Raw genomic sequence first — 20,958 nt, forward strand, 5'->3', positions numbered from 1 at the left:
TAAACAGAGTTGACCCTGGTTTGTGTTTAGACAGGAGACCATCCATCCAATCATACCTTCCTTTTATCCATCCATCCATCCATCCAACCAATCATACCTTCCTTTTATCATCCATCCATCCATCCATCCATCCAATACCTTCCTTTTATCCATCCATCCATCCATCCAATCATACCTTCCTTTTATCCATCCATCCATCCAATACCTTCCTTTTATCCATCCATCCATCCAATCATACCTTCCTTTTATCCATCCATCCATCCAATCATACCTTCCTTTTATCCATCCATCCATCCATTCAATCATATCTTCCTTTTATCCATCCATCCATCCAATCATACCTTCCTTTTATCCATCCATCCATCATTCTAGGACCTAATGCCAGGTCCTAGAACATAGAGGGAGGGGGGGAACCATTCTCATAACCCCCCGGACTTCCACCCGGCCTCAATCAAACGCCTGGGTATCAAACAATTCAGCTCACGGCAGCTTTCAATACGCGGGCTAATTAGAACTGTACTGTGATGGAGCCGCTGTGGTTGTTGCATAAGAGAGAGGGAGGGCCGTACTCGGTTGCAATGTTTATTGTATGGATTACCTTTGCATTATTTTCTACCTTTCTAACCCACTTCCTGTATTGTGGCGGTTCACAATTTAACATAACATAAAACAGATCTACAACCTAAAGACATCGCAATATAATAAAGCTGATTATGATTTTATCTGTTCAGTCGTGTCCGACCCTCGGCGATTCTATAGGAATGTTTTCTCCATTCGCCTCTGTCAACGACCGCTTCAATAAAATAAAACTAACACCCCCTAAACCATACCGCTAAAATGATGGTAACAATAAAAACTCCTCCCCCAACTCCGGGGACGTTGGTGCCGGAAGGTATATGAGAGAGACTGGTGATGGAAAGCAGAGGGTAGATCACCAAAAGGTTCCAGGCATGGCCTACTGCCAGGTCCTGGAACACAGAACAGTGATTCTCAACGTGGGGGTTGCACGTTAAGATGGTGAGGGGGTTGCACGTTAAGACGTAGGGGGAAAGGTTGGGGGAGCTTGGTCTGTTTAGCCTGGAGAGGAGATAACTGAGAGGGGATCTGATAACCATCTTCAAGTATTTAAAAGGCTGCCATAACGAGGATGGAGCAGAGTTGTTCTCTCTTGCCCCAGAAGGACGGACCAGAACCAATGGGATGATATTAAAACGAAATTCCGTCTAAACATTCGGAAGAAGTTCCTGACAGTTAGAGCAGTTCCTCAGTGGAACAGGCTTCCTCGGGAGGTGGTGGGTTCTCCGTCTTTGGAGATTTTTAAACAGAGGCTGGGTAGCCATCTGACGGAGAGGCGGATTCTGTGAAGGTTCAAGGGGGTGGCAAGTGACAGATGAGCAATAGGGATTTAAGCCACCTCAGAGTTCATGGAAGCCTTGGAGGAGGCCAGCGTGCACACGCATGCTGTATGGGGTCGCGGCATTAGACCAGATGAGAACTACTGACCAAACGCCTAACTAAAAAAATTTCAACCAGTTGGCTGGTACAAAACTGTAATCCTTATGGCAATTTATTTTATAGATCTTGCTTTCATATCTTTCACAGGTCAACATAATCCAATGCAAATATAAGCCAAAACGGGTTCCGAATAAACACATTTTTTTCTCCTTTTTCAACGGCCAGTTTTCAAGTTTGTTCTCTTCCTCAGTGGTTTGTTTTATAGTCCCTTGGGCTCAACCTTGAATAGTCCCTTGAATAGTCCCTTGGGCTCAACCTTGAATAGTCCCTTGAAGAGTCCCTTGGGCTCAACCTTTCCTGGAGGTTTCTGCTGCTCTACCAAACACCTGGCAGAAGAGCTCCATTTTGCAGGTTTCCTGTTCTACATTCCATCACTTCCTGGAGGTCCTGGCTGCCTGATGGAATTGTTTAAAAAAAAAAACATAATCTACCTTGAGTCTTAGCGAGAAAGACACCCTTACAAATGATGTCAATACAATAAGAGTTAATACAACCAAAGTTAATAAAAACCCATTTACCTTTGTGCCTTGCTCCAGCCACAAAGAGAAATACATGACAAAGGATCAATCACCCAATCTGCATTTTTAAAACTTTTGTTGTCGCTGTTGTTAGGTGCGAAGTCGTGTCCGACCCATCGCAACCCCATGGACAATGATCCTCCAGGCCTTCCTGTCCTCTACCATTCCCCGGAGTCCGTTTCAGTCCGTTTAAAACTGGGGTTCATGTAATTTTGCAATCCACCTTGAGTCTTAGTGGGAAAGGCGGCCCTTATAAATGAATTTAGTACAATAAAATTCTGTTTACCCAGGACTGCTGCCTCTGCCTTGCTCCAGCCACAGAGAGAAACACGTGCCAGAGAAATACAACAACATTTGCACAATCTTTTTTTTATTATTGAGGTTTATGTCCCGCCACACATGGTTTCGCGGAGACTCCCAACAGCAAGCCGAGCAATCCAGAAAATAACCACAGCACGTTAAGTAAACGAACAACGCAAAATATCAGGTGGGTGCCTTACTCTTGAATAGCTTTGCTTTGGAGGACCCTTTTTTCCCCTTCTCCATTTCTTGAACAAGAACAGATTTGGGGACGGGAGGGGGGGATGTAGATGTTTTTTTTCTTTGTAACACCATTTCTGCTCTTCCCTTTCTGCAGTTCTACAATGATATCTGGCCATTTCATCAGCAGATGGTCTCTTCAGGGGGTTGATTCAATGCAATCTGGCTCTTGGCGAGGAAAACAAGACAGAAAGAGCTGACCCTTGCCCCCCACCCCCCACCCCCAGTACCTGATGGCTGTTTTGCCTTGGGTTACGGAGACGTGCACAAAGACTACAGAGTGATGCAGACAGCTTGGGCAAGGGCAAATGAATATCAGGAAATGATTAAGAAAAAAGACTCAGGATGTTTAGGGCCATGGGAAATTTGGAGCAGGAAACTCCCCAGAGCCATACTGGCCAAAGAGAATCCAGGAGAGATCTGAGGCTACACCAATATTAACCAATTAGTAGCTATCTCTCCCTTCGGGCAAATTACCCTAGCAAGAATCTCCTGTTCTCTCACGGGGGCTCCAGGGCAGAACAGATTTTGGGGAGTGGGAAGGGCTGTGGATGCAAGCCACCGAACAAGTATTTAGAATTGTGGCCCTCCAGATGTACATGGACTACAATTCCCAGGAGCCCCCTGCCAGCATTCGCTGGCAGGGGGCTCATGGGAATTGTAGTCCATGGACATCTGGAGGGCCGCAGTTTGACTACCCCTGATTTAGATCAACAGACGTGAAAGAAGAGTGTTTTCTCTGCCTTGAAGTGGAGGAAGCACCTTTTCCCTGCGTGATTAACAGCTTCGTGCACAGCCAAGGGTTTGGGGGTGAACTTTGAGGCCTCCTTATCGATGGGAGACTCAGGTCACGAATGTAGTGCGCCAGGCATTCTGCCATCTGCGCCAGGAAAAGATACTAGCACCCTCTCTGGCCTCAGGAGACCCAGCCACAGTAGTCCCTGCAATGGTCCCCCCCAAGCTGGATTACTGTGGCTCGCTCCATGTGGTGCTACCCTTGGTCTTGGCCCCAGAAATAGATAGATAAACAAATAAATAATCTTTATTATTATTAGAGCCAGTTTGGTGTAGTTGTTAGGAGTGGGGACTTCTAATCTGGCATGCCAGGTTCGATTCTGCGCTCCCTCACATGCAACCAGCTGGGTGACCTTGGGCTCGCCACGGCACTGATAAAACTGTTCTGACCGGGCAGTGATATCAGGGCTCTCTCAGCCTCACCCACCTCACAGGGGGTCTGTTGTAGGGAGAGGAAAGGGAAGGCGACTGTAAGCCGCTTTGAGCCTCCTTCGGGTAGAGAAAAGCAGCATATAGAAACCAACTCTTCTTCTTCAGTAATCTCAGGGCTCTCTCAGCCTCACCTCCCTCACAAGGGGGTCTGTTGTGGGGAGAGGAAAGGGAAGGCGACTGTAAGCCGCTTTGAGCCTCCTTCGGGTAGGGAAAAGCGGCATATAAGAACCAACTCTTCTTCTTCTTCTTCTTCTCCTTATTTTTATAGCCCAGTTTTCCTGGTTGGCTCAGAAATTACAGCTGGCGCAGAACGCAAATGCACAGGTCACAATGGGGAACATGTGGAGGGGCCCATATTCAATCTGCCCTCCGATAGCTGCACAAGTTATTGGTGGAGCTCTGGATCGAGGTCCTGGTATTGACCGTCAAGGCCCGATGAGATCCAGGCGCTAGAGGACTGCCTCCTCCAATATGTTCCCTGGACACTGTTGTACTCTGCTAATTCCAGTTTGCTGATAATCTTGAGTTGCCAGTTGAAATCCAGGCTCTGATGGAGCTGTCGAAAGTCCCATAGGCCCTGCAAAACAGCGCTCTTCCATCAGGTTTACGGATGAGGCCATGGCTATCTGGGAATGATATGGGCCTCCCTCCTCCTCTTTGGCAAACCCCTCCCCCCCATTTTGGATTCTCCCAGTCTGGTTAACCGGGCGGAGGGGATTTAATACGGTGAGGGCAGGGGTAGGGGTTTTATCTACATTGTTTATTAGAAACCACCCAGAGCCCACTTGAGAAGAAGAATGGTATAGAAATCCAACAAATATGCATCTTCCAGAGTTAAGAGCAATCCTAAGCAGCGTGTATATCTTTTTCACACCAAAGCACAGCTACTCTGCTTCCACGCTCCGGAAGGAGGAAGAGAAATCAGAATGACTTAAATGCATGCAATAGGACACTTAAGGAGAGGCAACAGGAGAATGATTTCCTGCCTCTACTTTCAGCGTTAAATGGTATGGTACTAAGGACCATGAAATGACCCAAGGTAGCAAGCTAAGGGGGGAGGGACAAAGAATAGGCCACATCTGCCTGCCAACATCTGGAAGGCTGAAAAATTCAGCATGCAGACAACCTTTTTGAAAGGGATGGGGGTGAATGTCACCCCTCTTTTGTCTCTAAACCTTTGCCCGAGATCCCCAGATCAACAAGCCAAATGGAGCAAAATTAAAAATGTGACGTCTGTAGATTATACGCAAAGGAAATGTTGTCTGAAGCTTACATATTACAAGAGAGGGGACATGATGGCCCTCTTTAAGTATTTGAAAGGTTGTCACTTGGAGGAGAGCGGGATGCTGTTTCCGTTGGCTGCAGAGGAGAGGACACGCAGTAATGGGTTTAAACTTCAAGTACAACAAAATAGGCTAGATATCCGGAAAAAATTTTCACAGTCAGAGTAGTTCAGCAGTGGAATAGGCTACCTAAGGAGGTGGTGAGCTCCCCCTCAATGCCAGTCTTCAAGCAAAGGTTGGATACACACTTTTCTTGGATGTTTTAGGATGCTTTGGGCTGATCCTGCGTTGAGCAGGGGGTTGGACTAGATAGCCTGTATGGCCCCTTCCAACTCTATGATTCTATGATATTTCCATGTTATATTATTCCACGTGTTGATCAGAATGAATCTCAGCCCTTAAATGACTCTGGTTCTAAAAATACGTGTTTTCAAATATATGTTAATTGTTTAAATATGAGTAATTGGGTCCATAATTAATATACTACGATGTGTATGATAATATATTGTTGAAAAGTTCAACGTTTTCAATGGGATACTGTTTAAATCAACATCTAAATACCCTGTTTTACCTACTGCAACTCCTCTATGAATTGCTTCTGTTCAAATAACTTGCTTTTGTTTACCGCTTTCACTTTTTCCCTCGGATGGCAAAAAATTGGTGAGGCACTGAGAGGTGTGGGGGTTTCCCTCTGGGCCTTTCTGTATTAGGTACAGGCACACTTTTCCTTGCAGAAAACTAAGGTGTTAACATTTCTGAATTCTGTAAATAAGCCAAAAAGGTAGCACATAAAATTGTACCGAATATAAAATGGCAGTCTTCAAGCAAAGGTTGGATACACACTTTTCTTGGATGCTTTAGGATGCTTAGGGCTGATCCTATGTTGAGCAGGGGGTTGGACTAGATGGCCTGTGTGGCCCCTTCCAACTCTATGATTCTATGGCCTGTATGGCCCCTTCCAACTCTATGATTCTATGATTCTGTGGTTCTATGATTCTATGATTTTATTCTGTAAAAACAGCATTAAGTATCATTGGGTTTGAAGAGAAAGAAAACATGGTGTGCATTTCAATTCTTCCCTAATTTTTTTTTCCTGGCCTGAATATTTCTGGGAAATTCATATCTCTAGAGCCCTGAAGCCCATTGGAGTCATCCCCCATCAAAGAAAGATCAACACAGGGCAATTTTTGTTGATGGCCGAGAGGCAAATGAAAGGGGGGGGGGGGAGAAGTACTGTGGTAGGAAGGAACACGCAAGGGAGGAACCGAAAGTCAAATGTCCGCACCGACACTATATAATTATTTAATGATATCCCAGCCTTAATATTACATTGACTAGAGTCCATGGCGAACTGGTTCCAGCCCAATTCATGTTGCAGTTCCAGGCTGGTGAAACACGGCCAAGGCTACAGTAAAAAAAGTCTCCTGGGAGGGTAGAAAAGACTCCAGAGCAAGAGAGAACAACTCTGGTCCATCCTCTAGATCAGTGGTCCCCAACCTTTTTATCACTGGGGACCACTCAACGCTTGACAATTTTACTGAGGCCCGGTGGGGGGGGTAGTTTACTCCTCTACTCTCAACCACTGCCCTAACGCTCTCTGATCGCTATGGTAATGTTTAAACATCCCTTCAAAATAAGATACAGACACACCACAACAATGAACATAAGGAACATTTCATTTTCATGGACATTTTAACTCATGACAATGACAAATCAATGGGAACCCTGAGCTTGTTTCTCTGCAGCGAGATAGTCCCATCTGGGAGTGATGGGAGACAAGGACACCCAAAGTAAAGGGCTGGGGGGATGAGGTAAAGGGCCCAGGGGGGGGGGGAGAAGGCGTCCTTTGCGGCCCACCTCCAATTAGTCAACGGACCACATGTGGTCTGCGGCCCACAGGTTGGGGATCGCTACTCTACATGGCAGCCTTTTATATACTTGAAGATGGCTATCAGATCCCCTCTTAGTCGCCTCCTCTCCAGGCTAAACAGACCAAGCTCCCCCAACCTTTCTTCATACGTCTTGGTCTCCAAACCCCTCACTGTCTTTGTTGCCCTCCTCTGGACATGCTCCAGTTTGTCTACATCCCTCTTCAACTGGGATGCCCAAAACTGAACACAGGACTCCAAGTGAGGTTGAACCAGAGCAGAGTAAAGTGGTACCATCACCTCCTGCGATCTGGACACAATACTCTGTTTGATACAGCCCAAAATCCCATTTGCCTTTTTAGCCACTGAGTCACACTGCTGACTCATGTTCAATGTATCGTCTACTAAGACTCCTAGGTCCTTTCCGCACATGCTACTGCCAAGACAAGTCTTCCCCATCCTATATTGGTGTCTCTGGTTTTTCCTACCTAAATGCAGAACTTTACACTTGTCCCTACTGAACTTCATTTTATTCAGTTTAGAGTCTAAACTCTATAAAAAGTTGATTAAAAGGTTGGGGACCACTGGTTTAGACCATTCTCAAGCCTATCAAGATCATCCTGTATCCTGATTCTGTCTTATGTTGTTTGCTATCCCTCCCAAAAATCTACGGGTAAATCTGTGGTTTCTCTTCAAGCTGCCTACTGGATGTTACATGCTGGCAATCTGCTTCCAACTCATGGCGAATCTATGAATTAATAACCTCTGAAATTCCTCCAAAATGTCGTATTCTTAATAGTCTAGCAAACAGAGGGCCGTGGCTTCCTTGATTGTACATCCATCTTGGCTTCTCCTCTTTTCCTAAAACCTTCAATTTTCCTAACATTATTGACTTTTCCAGCGAGCCTGGACACGTTAGACCAACGCAAAATTTGGGGAGTTTGTCCTGGCAAGAAAAACCACTGCAAATTACAGTCCCAGTGAAAGGTCAGTGTATAGATATGTATGCATTATTAGAATAGAAGAGTTGTTTTTTATAACCAACTGCCTGAAGGAGTCTCAAAGCAGCTTACAATCGCCTTCCCCTCCTCTCCCCACAACAGACACCATGGGAGACAGATGGGGCTGAGAGAGCTCTGAGAGAACTGCTCTACAAAAATAGCACTATCATGACTGTGACGAGCCTAAGGTCACACAGCTGGCTGCATGTGGAGGGGCGGGGAATCAAACCTGGCTCACCAGATTAGAAGCCGCCACTCTTAACCACTGCACCAGGCTGGTTTTTCTTCCCACCCAAACATCAGACTGCAACCTCAAAACCACTTCCACCCAATGAGTCCCTATTTAGTCAGTCACCGGGATTAAGCAGCCGAGTACTCAGAGAGCCACACCAAATTATATTGAGCATTCATCAGATAAATGCATTATCCCTGGCAAGGAAACCTTTGCAGTGATGTCAGACCTCCCCCCTCCTCCACTTAAAACAGAACCTTGGAAGGATAGAATGAAGGCTGCCGATGTTACATCTAAACCCCAATGGTTCGCTTGCAACGAAAGCCAAGATTAATTTCTGCCACACGTATTTTTCTGTGGTTGCTACAACGCATCCAGCCTGACACGATAATCCTAATACTCCAGAATAAAACCGTGACTCTCCAAAATGCACGTCCGGTAAAGACGAGAACAAGCTCAAAGCAGCTAATAATAGATACATCCTTAAAAGCAAAGCATTGGGGTTGTGTTGCTACCTAGAGGTAGATAGAATAGGCTGCCTAAGGAGGTGGTGAGCTCCCCCTCACTGGCAGTCTTCAAGCAAAGGTTGGATACACAGTTTTCTTGGATGCTTTAGGATGCTTTGGGCTGATCCTGCGTTGAGCAGGGGGTTGGACTAGATGGCCTGTATGGCCCCTTCCAACTCTATGATTCTATGATTCTAGATGCAGTGACCAAACCTACCATCCATCCTGGACATTAATGGGTGTCAAAAAATACCCTCGTTTCTTGGACCATCTCTAGTCCCTCACTCCCAGCAGAAGAGAACTTGACCCACGGGCTGTGTAGGGGTGGAAGAGGGGGAGATTGCGATTTATAGGAACTAGATCGCTGTCTGATTAAAACGTAATGTAAGGGGTGTTTTAGGGGGTTTTGAATGGTATTTTATGGTACTTTATTATTGCTGGGAACTACTGCAAGACTTTTGGGAGAGCAGCAGCATAATTTGAATGAATGAATGAATGAATGAATGAATGAATGAATGAATGAATGAATGAATGAATGAATGAATGAATGAATGAGCTCTAGTTCCTTCCTCAGCTTCGCTGTTAACTTGCATCCTATCTGAAAGGTTGAAGGAATTGGGTATGCATAGCTCGGAAAAGGAGGGCAAGTTAATGATAGTTGTGTTTAATTAGGTTGAAAAGGGGGCCAACTTATTTACTGCAGCTTTAGCAACAAGGACTAGGGGCAATGGATTCAAATTACGGGAAAGGAGATTCCACTTAAACATTAAAAACAGAGTCCAATAGCACCTTTAAGACCAACAAAGATTTATTCGAGGTGGACGCTTTCGGGAGCTCAGTTTGAATCGACACTTAAATATTAGTTCTGAGGGCTGTTTGTACATGGAATATGCTGTCTCGGAGAGTGGCGGGGTCTCCGCTGTTTTTTTGGAGGAGATCAGATGAGCACGTGTCAGGAGTGTGTGATTTTTCAGTTCGCGGGGGGGGGGGGGGAGGCCGGAATGGACGGCTCTTGTTCTCTTCCAGCTCTGTGTGAGTCTGACTGACCTTTTCCTTGTAAGGGTCTCTTAGGAAAAGTATTGCTGGGTTGGTCTTGCAGAATGAGGCAGTTAGATAGCTTCCATGGCATAATGGCAACGTAGCCACACCGTGCCAACCTGCTAAACAAATCCTTTGAAGTCCCAGGGAACGAATAACACGAAACAGGTAAGACAATCTTTCACTGCATCGCTTTCTGTTGTTGAAGGAGTAGTGAGTTTCTGAGCTTGGGGGAAATCTGGACAGCCTGAAAAGACGGCCAGCTGCAACTCAACAGTCTGAAGCCCTTGCGTACTCTTTCGCCAGCAGAAGCCGTTCCAAAAAAATATCAGCTCGCTTGCCGTATCTTTGTTTGCTTCGTCAGCTTAATTGGCTTGACATGGCTGTAGTCGACACTGCTGGTATTTTGTTCTGACCTTCTGGGAAACGTGGGTTTAATAACACATCTGATCAAGTACCAAATGTGCCGGTCAAGGAAAGTGCCGTATCATGCGCTTCTCTGGCCGGCTCTCAGACAAAGCTTGCAGGAATTCTGGAGGGACTCCAATAGAAGATAAGGGCATATTTCCTTATATACGTGCACCGCTTCCTTAGACCCTTGGCTTTTTATCCAAGGCCATACTGGCTTTTAGGGCAGCAGAAAAACAGCCTGGAAACTTACAAGTAGTAGAATCATAAAGTTAGAAGGGAACACCAGGGTCATATAGTCCCACCCCCTGCAGAATGCAGGAAATTCACTAGACTGTTGGATGGGAAACCAACATGGGAAATCACTACCGGGAAAAAACCATCTCACTCTCTTTATATGTGTGCACGTGTGTGCATATACACACACACATTTGTTATTACCTACATGCTAAATGTAGACCCTTGCGAGTCTCTTGGACTGCAAGGCGAACAAACCGGTCAGTCCTAGAGGAGATCAGCCCGGACTGCTCCTTAGAAGGCCAGATCCTGAAGATGAAACTCAAATACTTTGGCTCAAATACTGAAGATGAAACTAACATACTCATGAGAAGGAAGGACTCCCTGGAGAAGAGCCTAATGTGGGGAGTGACCGAGGGCAAAAGAAGAAGGAGACGACAGAGAATGAGGCGGCTGGATGGAGTCACTGAAGCAATTGGTGTGAGCTTAAATGGACTCCGGGGAATGGTAGAGGACAGGAAGGCCTGGAGGATCATTGTCCAAGGGGTCGCGATGGGTTGGACACGACTTCGCAACTAACAACAACAACATGCTAAATATGTATAATGTATAGAACTTTAAGGCACATTTATAATCCGAAGGATATTCTGTAAGCATGCAGATTGGGTTACTTAAACATCCTTTCCAGAACTGAGAACTTTCTGGTAAACCTTTCTGGTTCCCCCTCATGACTTTTCAGTCTTCGGTGACCCCCGCTTCCTCTAACCGCCTCCACCTTTTACTCTAAATAAGTCTAGCTTTCTTTTTCTATGAAGCTAACGCCAAAGCGCAAGAGAGAACAAGCAAAATCAGGTTTAGAACCACAGATGGGAATTTCCATGACTTCTAATGCGCATTCTCTGCAACCTTCATTTCTGTACTGCTAATTCAATGCCAGATATGAGAGTCACGTCAAATGACAAAGAAAATTTCTCATCAGCATAGTAAACATCAGGCTCAACAAGAACTCCCACGAAAGAGAACTGCTAAAGCTGCTCCTTAGTGCTCCTGGATCACAATGTCATGAGGAGGGTGTAAAAGAGATCCCAGTGTGCATTTCGGTAGCAAATGTAACGCTCACATTCTGTAGTCCAAATGACGAGAATCGAGGTTTCCTTGCTGATCTGTTCCATCATGGCTTGTTAGTCAGGAAACTATGGCTGAATCTGCACAGAGCTTTTATTCCAATCCCAGGTCGATTCAATCCCTGCCGTCTACACTGAATGCGATTTCCATTTTGACTTGGGTCGATTCATAGGGACCAAGCCCTATGAAGATAGGTTGAGGGACTTGGGAATGTTCAGCCTGGAGAAAAGGAGGTTGAAAGGGGACATGATAGCCCTCTTTAAGTATTTGAAAGGTTGTCACTTGGAGGAGGGCAGGATGCTGTTTCTGTTGGCTGCAGAGGAGAGGACACGCAGTAATGGGTTTAAACTTCAAGTACAACGATATAGGCTAGATATCAGGAAAAAAAATTTCAGTCAGAGTAGTTCAGCAGTGGAATAGGCTGCCTAAGGAGGTGGTGAGCTCCCCCTCACTGGCAGTCTTCAAGCAAAGGTTGGATACACACTTTTCTTGGATGCTTTAGGATGCTTTGGGCTGATCCTGCGTTGAGCAGGGGGTTGGACTAGATGGCCTGTATGGCCCCTTCCAACTCTATGATTCTATGATTCGATGATTAAAAATTTCCCTCTGCAACAAGCAGGATTGTTCCGGAGTGACCCTACCTTTCCCCTGTGATATCCTGGAATGGATATAAACTTCGATATTTGAAAAATCGGCATGAGTAAGTGTGCAGCTGTCTGCTTTCCCCGAAATAACTTGCTGCTGAGCCTCCGACGCCGTAGAAAAGACCTGATTGGTGAAAGCGTCAGTTCAAAGGCTTTCTTGGTCCCAGGTTGCAAGGCTTCCCTTAGAGGGGAAACCCTAACCTCTTGGCAGAAGATCCAGAAGCCATAACTTCTCTTGGCAGAGATTTGCCTCTTGGATTTATTCCCCCTCCTCTGCTGTCTCCAATCCTCTCCCCCCCCCCCAATCCAGTTCAAGAAAAGAAAGAGGCTCCTGCTACACTTGGCTTCCCCCTCTTCTGAACTTCCTTAATCACATGCAGTACACTTTTCTGTTTCAATGGGGGGGGGGGGGATAGAGGAAGACCCGAGTTCAAATCATTCTGAATTCAACAGGATCCAAAATGGAATAAACAAAGTAAGTGCAGAATCAGCCTATGTCTCTTGGTAGGCCCAATTTAGAATGAAAGAGAGACAAAGGCCCAATTTAGAATGAAAGAGAGACAAAGGTTTACCAATTTTTTTGATTATTATCCCCATAGTCCACTGATACATTCAGGGAGGTTAACAAAATCAAAATTGCACCAAGCAAACAGTGGGGATGCATACACACATTAAAAAATTTAGTATATTTTGATTCCAACTGAATTGATTGGGATATACCCGAATCACTGCCTTGGTGCAGTGATTCCGGTTTACCTGAATCGATTTGGCTCCACTAAAACCCAACAAACCGGTGATGCTGCGGATAGCCAGCTCTCTGCAGCATCAGATGGGGTCTGCTGGAGAGATTATTCACAATCCTGCCAAACAGCTGATCCTCAGGATCAGCTGCTTGGTGGAGTACTTAAACATCTCTGCAGCAGCCATTCAAGAAACTCAAATCAATCCAAATTGATTCGGGATCAGCAATTCGGTTCCCAAATAAGAGGGAGAACTGCGGCTCAGCTTAACGATACCCGAAACGAACCCAAGTCATGTTGATTGAAGTTTTTCAGATATTTTTCAGCTGAACTGCACATCCCTAAACAGCAGTCATTACCCGCTCACAAAAGAGCCTTTGCTACACAAAACATGTAACTCAATGATCTCCAGGTCTGTACAAATGCCAAAGGTAATTTAGCAGTTGCTAAATGAGAACCAAAGACACTCTTGGTAATTGGACAACCTCATTAATATTCGGCAAAACACAACAGCAGATTTTCAGAGCTACGAGATCCAACTGGTAATTTATGATTTCTGCTACATTGCCCTATCAAAGCTGTGCAGACTCGTCTCCTCTGTTATAGCCATCCGGGTGAGATCTGCTGTGGGATCTGCTCCAGAATGGACTTTTTAAAACTCCTAAATAATGATTTGGTAATCGGAACCTGCATCCCCAAAGTTACATATCTATCAATATGCAAAATAGTGAGTAACATACTTTAGGTCACGTTTTTAGCCCCTGGAAAAGACAATAATGCCACGAAAAGTCGAAGGCAGAAGGAAAACAGGCAGACCCAGATGGACTGGCTCAATGAAGGAAGCCACAGAGGTCAGTCTGCAAGTCCTGAGCAACGGCTGTTAATGACAGGACATTTGGGAGGTCATTCATTCACATGGTCTCCATAAATCAGCAGCGACTTGGTGGCACTTAGAATACACAATTCAACTAGCCAAAGGACTGCCTCCAAGTGAAGAAAATTCTGAAAAAGAGAAAGTTCCTTTTTCCTTTTGGCATGCCAATATGCTGTAAATGGCATCACTTACCTATGGGTTGATAGGTGATAGGCAGTAGGTTCAGGATGGACAAAAGGAAAGACTACTTTACACAGAGAAGGATTAAAACGTGGAATGTGCTGCCAGAGGATGTAATGATGGCCACAGAAATAAGTAGCTTTAAAAGAGGATTTGATATATTCAGGGAGGAGAAATCTACCAATGGATACCAACCATGGTGTCTGAGGCCTCAGGCTCTGTGCCCTGTTGCTGGCCCTCCAGAGGAACTGGCTGGCCCCTGTGTGAGACAGGAGGCTGGACTGGATGGACCCCTGGTCTGACCCAGCAGGGCTTTCCTGATGTCCTTAGGAAGGCCTCGGCCTCTCTGCCCTGTTGCTGGCCCTCCAGAGGGACTGGCTGGCCCCTGTGTGAGACAGGAGGCTGGACTGGATGGACCCCCGGTCTGACCCAGCAGGGCTCTCCTGATGTTCTTAGGAAGGCCTCGGCCTCTCTGCCCTGTTGTTGGCCCTCCAGAGGAACTGGCTGGCCCCTGTGTGAGACAAGATGCTGGACTTTGGTGTTACGTTATTTTCTTATATATGGGCTCCAAACTTGGGTGGAGTTATTTGAATGGATAAAAACTAGCCTTGAAGAACTATGTTATATTCAGAACTTATATTCTGCACAACGGCGCCACTTCTGGGGTTTCTCAAGGCCTGAAGAACGTTTCAGAGGGTTCTCAACAGCAAAAAAAGTTGAGAAAGGCTGAATTAGTCCAACACATCCAATAAAGTGCCTGTTTCTCAAGCAGCAGCCTCACCCCCACATCACAAGGAGAACTGCTTTTCAGAATGAACTCCCAAAAGTTCACTACATGGTCGGGGGGGGGGGGACCACCATTATGAAGTGAGAGAAATCCCCACAAGCAAGTCTGTCCTTCCATCCAACTGCTTCTCCAACTGGTACTGTTGAGTTAAACGTATAAACAAATGGGAGGCCAGAAAAATGCTAATTTTAGCTATTAATACAAAATGCCCCCAAAAGAGCCCTGCACTCCACCGCCACCAATCGGCTAATGGTCCCTGGCCCTAAAGAAGTCCGCCTGGTCTTGACCAGGGCCAGAGCATTCTCTGTCTTGGCCCCCACCTTGTGGAATGAGCTCCCGGAGGAGATCAGGGCCCTGACGGAGCTTAAACAGTTCCGCAGGGCCTGCAAAAAGGAGCTCTTCCGCCAGGCATTTGGTTGAGACCAGGCACAACCAACAGCGAATGAAGGGCCCCCGGTCTCCTCCCTCTCCCCCCCCTTCCTCCCAGAACTCCACCAGAGCGCTCTGGACCTGTTGTGTCATTGCACTGTTGCATCCTTATACTATTTTAGTATATTGTTATTGTTGTTATTGTTGTTGTTATGTGCGAAGTCGTGTCCGACCCATCGCGACCCCATGGACAATGATCCTCCAGGCCTTCCTGTCCTCTACCATTCCCCGGATTCCTCTTCCATTCCTCTACCATATTGTTATACTGTTATATTATTCTGTTATACTGTTACAACCACTGTTATTAATTATTGTATGCTTTTTAACGAAGTCTGCTTCATGTATTATTGATTAGTTCAATGTAAACCGCCCTGAGTCTTCGGGGAGGGTGGTATATAAATCTAAATAAATAAATAAATAAAAAACAAAAAACAAATGTTTGAATTAGTGAAACGAAAGCATGTTCCTGATTTCGGCTCATACTCAACTATTTATGCATGCCCACAATGGAAACGAGATGGAAAAGCACAGGCAAATGCTTTAATAAGACTCTGCAGAACACACGGGGCACTTGGGTTCAGAGGAACGGGGCTATTTCGCATACAGAAGCCCAGTTCGTTTTCAGGGATTAAGAACACTGGAGCCCTTGTTGATTTATGATCGACATAAATCATGCCGGTAATTAAAGCCTGCCGGTCTAATGGATTTGAAATACCGTACATAAAACAGACACCTACGATAACATAAAAGCTTTCTGCCGGGAGGGTCAGGTTACTCAGATCCTGGGAAGATAGAATTCAAACAAAATTTCATATCCTATGTCCACTCTAAAACGAGAGAGAGGCATTTAACAAGGTTATCGCCAAAACTCATTTGTAAGACAAGAATAGTGTGCTAAAAATATCTCGGGCCGTTTGGGGAATGAGAACGAAAAATGTGACTCTTTGGCTTCAACGCTCACCCTTGTTCAGGGTCACCTTCAAACCAGCATGGAATGAACCAGGGCTCCAGAACGAACCAACCAGAAACCATCTTTACGAATGTGTGCTCCTCGCCCGTAGTCTATGAAGCGGCTTCTGCCCCTCTACGTTTTGGTTGAGGATAACCATGGTTTCCCCTTATATCGGAACCTGAAAAAGCAACCGGGAGAGGGTTTCAGATTCTCATTGATGGGGGAAATCTAGTTAACAGCTACACACAGGCCTTTTCGGTCCTGGCCCCTACCTGGTGAAATGAGCTCCCGGAGGAGCTACGGGCTCTGCGGGAGCTTTCAACTTTTCGCAGGGCCTGTAAGACGGAGCTTTTCCACCAGGTCTATGGTTGAGGCCAGTGTGGAGAGAAGATCTGTGGGCTGGTATTCCACCACATTTTAACAGTGGTGGCCAGCATTTCTCCTCTAGTCCCCAGCGGGGGTAGGTGAGGGGTTGGTTTGCTGCCGCGCTTGTTATTGGAATCTGTATCTCTGTTCATTGTCGTAATTTTAGCGGGGTTTCTAGGGGACTTTGTAACTTATTTTTATCTTGTGACCAGCCATGAGCCAGTTCTGTTGAGAGTGGTGGGAAATAAATTCAAATAATAATAATAATAATAATAATAATAATAATAATAATAATAATAATAATAATAATAATAATAATAATAATACTTCAGCAGATTAACGAAGAATAGGAGGCTGAACCAAGGGAGAGGACAGTTTCAAGTGGGAAACCATATTGGCCTGAACGTAGACTTTCTCAACCACAGTTTCAAGAAACCTTGGGGTTTCCTGATGTTCCTGGAAGGGTAGGAGTTAATTTTGTATATATTTTTAAAATTTGTTAAACATTTAGCAGGTGATATGACCATATTGATTATCAGTGGAATAGGCTGCCTAAGGAGGTGGTGAGCTCCCCCTCCCTGGCAGTCTTCAAGCAAAGGTTGGATACACACTTTTCTTGGATGCTTTAGGATGCTCTGGGCTGATCCTGCGTTGAGCAGGGGGTTGGACTAGATGGCCTGTATGGCCCCTTCCAGCTCTATGGTTCTTTGATTCTATGATTCTATGATCACATTATAACCTACTGAGGTTATAATGTGATAAGATGGCCTGTATGGCCCCTTCCAACTCCATGATTCTATGATTCTGTTTGTATACTGCTGCTCCCAGCTCACGGCAGTTCACATCATATGGACTATTCCATGGGCAGTTGAGTTTGTTTTCCATGGCACCACCAGAGTTGGTTTTTAGGGGGGTATTTTAGTTGTGTTATGTCGCCGCATATGTCTTGGATGTTGGTTTCTGTCAGGATACTGTTGTATTTTTAGGGTTTTTTATTGGGATTTTTATCGAATGTAACCTGCCACGAGCCTTCCAGAAGTGGCAGGCTAAAAGTCAAATGATGATGATAATCCCATAACATTTCCAACATCTCAGCATTCCTAGCAAATCATAAAATCCCCATAAAATCATACCCTTACAATAATCTCTATAAGCAGCAGTGTCGACCTCGTCCCCCCATCCCCTCCTAATGGTCAATGACTGGTCTGGAGAGAGTGGGAAGGAGAGGGGCCCCAGGTGGGCAATATTATTATTATTATTATTGTTATTATTTAAATTTATTAGCTGTCCACAGCTATGCTTCCCTACCACATCCCGCACAATTGTGCCATTTTGGGGGTTCTCTAAGCCCGAAAAATGTTTCAGGGGGTTTCTAAACGGTAAAAAAAAGTTGAGAACAAAGCTTGAGTCCGGCGGCACCGTTTAAGACCCCAAAACCTTTACCTGTGTGCACGCACGCCTCCTCGGATACAAGGAACTGGGACGCTGATACCATGAATTAAACTTTGTTTCTTCTTCAAAAATGCCATTGGACTCAAATGCCGTTCCCAGGCAGAGGAGGAACTGCATCAAGCCTCAACAAAGCATACGCTCGCTTTAAATGACTGGCCTTAGCGTCACTCTCCGGTTATGATTCATGCAAACTTGAATGAACTCTCAGTTGCGTCAGACATGCTCGTAAAAGTAAGACGGCCACGACACGCCGGAATCTTTACCCTAAATCCAAATATGCAGAAGTCAGCAGTTAACAGACTCACAAGTGGGGGGGAATTGTTACAATCACAATGGAGGAAGTTGGTGATACTAAACGACTAAAGATTTTCTACTTTCCAGCTGCAACCTTGAAGCACATTTTCTGGCCTCGCCTTTGTTCCCAAGCTCCGTTCAAAAGCGCTGGTTCTGATGCCTGAAGCCCTGGACGTGCCGAGACGCAAAACAGCCGAAGAATTACCTTGTACAAACCTGTCTGTTTGCAGAAGTCTTTGACCGATGCCCTGCCCCATGTTCCCTCTGTCAGAAACGGGCACAAGGTATGGCTAGCGGCTACCCCTGGCCTTCAAAAAGCTTGGCTGCTCCTCCTTTCTGCTTGATCCTGGACGACTGCTCAAGACATCACTTTGACACAGAGCTTTTGGGCCTGCTGAAAATCAAACAGCTCCCTGAAGGTTTTATTCTTAACTTTATGGAATACACTCTAATGATTCTTATTGTGCTGTTTAACTGTTTACTGCACTGTGTGTCTCTAAACATCCGGAAGAAGTTCCTGACAGTCAGAGTGGTTTCTCAGTGGAACAGGCTTCCTCGGGAGGTGGTGGGTCCTCCATCTTTGGAGATTTTTAAACAGAGGCTGGAGAGAGGCTGATTCTGTGAAGGTTCAAGGGGGGGCAGGTGACAGTGGATGAGTGATAGGGTTGTGAGTGACCTGCATAGTCCCTCCCTCTTTTTTCTTTCCTCCAGTTTGCTCCTGGAAGTGATTTTATTCACTGCAGCACTTTATGTCGGTGCTAACATTGTTAACTATGATTTTATTGGGAGCCAGCATGGTGTGGTGGTTAAGAGCAGCTGCTTTTAATATGGCGAGCCAGGTTTGATTCCCCACTCCTCCACATGCAGCCAGCTGGCTGGCCTTGGGCTCGCCAGAGCACTGATAAAGCTGTTCTGACCGAACAGTAATATCAGGGCTCTCTCAGTCCTACCTACCTCACAAGGTGCCTGTTGTAGGGAGAGGAAAGGGAAGGTGATTGTAAACCACTGAGAGACTCTCTCTGGTAGAGGAAAGCGGCATATAAGAACCAACTCCTATTATTATTATTATTATTATTATTATTATTAATAATAATAATAATAATGTCAAAAGTTTTATGTATTTTTTCTGTTTTATTGTGTACTTTTACTTGCTAATTGTTTACTAATTAGTTGTGCACTATCCCGAGACGGCAAAGCCCGAGAGGCAGTAAAAAAACCCTCTAAATAAATAAAATAAAGGATGCATATTTTGTAATTTCAATGATTAGCCTCTGGGCTCTGTCTATGTTTTTAATTTTTCTAAGTTTTTTGTGCAAGTTTGTGCAAAAGAAATGCTCATTTCATTTGGCTATTTATATTTTGTGGACACCTAACCTCAGCAGGGGAGGGATGGGATTTTTAGCCGTCATGTTAGTAGATTGATGTTTTAATGGGAATTTTAATGGGGTTAGTTGTTAGTTGTTGTGACCCGCCTCGAGCCTGTCGGGAGAGGCGGGAAATAAATCTAAAAATAATAATCATAGAATCATAGAATCACAGAGTTGGAGGGGGCCATACAGGCCATCTAGTTCAACCCCCTGCTCAACGCAGGATCAGCCCTAAGCATACTAAAGCATCCTAATAATAATAATAATAATAATAATAATAATAATAATAATAATAATAATAATAATAATAATAATAATAATAATAATAATAATAATAAGCAGGGGGGAAAGGCAAGAGTACAGGAGCACCTTACAGCCCAACCAAATTTCTGTCACCACACTCCTTCAAATACAGCTGGAATGTGAGACCACCTGGCATATCTTGGAAAGTGAAGCGATTTCAGTTGCTGAATGACAATAGAAGGCATTGGATTAAGCACGATATGTAGGTGTGGAGAAATCAGCATTGGTAATGAGACAGGAAACGCAAGCCCAAGAGCATACATTGGCCCCAGCTTCATTATGAGTTTCAATTCAGCAGTCTCTCTTTCTAATCTGATCTGAACACAGCATTCATGTGACCTAGCAGGATCCACGTTAAACCGGACTGCGGTGGCGTGAATATATCTGATCAAGAGAAACTGGATTTCCAAGGGCTAATTCTCCCTAAATGCCAAGGTACGGCGATGACCTGGCAATATTATATCTGGGGGAATTGGTTTGTAGACGTTCAGAGGAGTTCAAGGGTCAGAGGAGTTTGTCTGTAGAAGTTCAAAGGAGTTCACGATTCAGAGGAGAGCGCTGAGAATGATCTGGGACCAAGGGACCAAGCTCTATGAGGAAAGGTTGAGAGATTTGGGAATGTTCAGCCTGGAGAAGAGGATGGTGAGAGAGGACAGGGTGGCTGTCTTTAAGGATTGGAAAGGTAGTCGCTTAGAGGGGGAGCATGGAAAGGTTCCTGTGGGCAACAATGGAGAGGACCTGCAGTAATGGGTTTGAACTACATGTAGAATGATATCAGCTAGATATTAGGGGGGGAAATTTCACAGTCAGGGCAGCCCAGCAGTGGAATCTGCTGCCTCAGGAGGTCTTGAGCTCCCCCGTACTGGTGGTCCTCAAGCAACAACTGTACAGATATTTATCCCAGATACTTTAGGCTGATCCTGTATTGAGAGCAGGGGGTTGACCTAGATGGCCACCATGGCCCCTTCCGACTCTATGATTCTATGAAGTAAAACTCTTCATCACTGATGGTGCTTAAAAGAGTCATAACAAGGTTCCGATGGACCAAGTGGTTTCTAAAGATACAAAAAGG

General features: G+C 45.2%; 1 protein-coding gene across 3 annotated transcripts in view; it reads right to left on the bottom strand.

Annotated features, from left to right (window-relative positions):
* HIF1A (hypoxia inducible factor 1 subunit alpha) overlaps nucleotides 1–20,958 on the bottom strand; it is a 76,515-nt gene that overhangs the window by 47,141 nt on the left and 8,416 nt on the right. Inside the window, exon 2 of one of the 3 annotated variants that reach the window (XM_077323917.1) lies at nucleotides 16,114–16,282. The exons of 1 other annotated variant lie outside the window; for it this stretch is intronic. In XM_077323917.1, the coding sequence (XP_077180032.1) occupies nucleotides 16,114–16,184 (71 nt within the window). In that variant the 5' untranslated portion in view covers nucleotides 16,185–16,282. Of the gene's footprint in view, nucleotides 1–16,113; nucleotides 16,283–18,432; nucleotides 18,489–20,958 lie in introns of those variants that run through there. One more of the 3 variants, XM_077323918.1, reaches the window with a different exon arrangement.

This window comes from Paroedura picta, chromosome 2, assembly GCF_049243985.1.
Source record: "Paroedura picta isolate Pp20150507F chromosome 2, Ppicta_v3.0, whole genome shotgun sequence".
In the NCBI taxonomy this organism is placed as follows: domain Eukaryota; kingdom Metazoa; phylum Chordata; class Lepidosauria; order Squamata; family Gekkonidae; genus Paroedura; species Paroedura picta.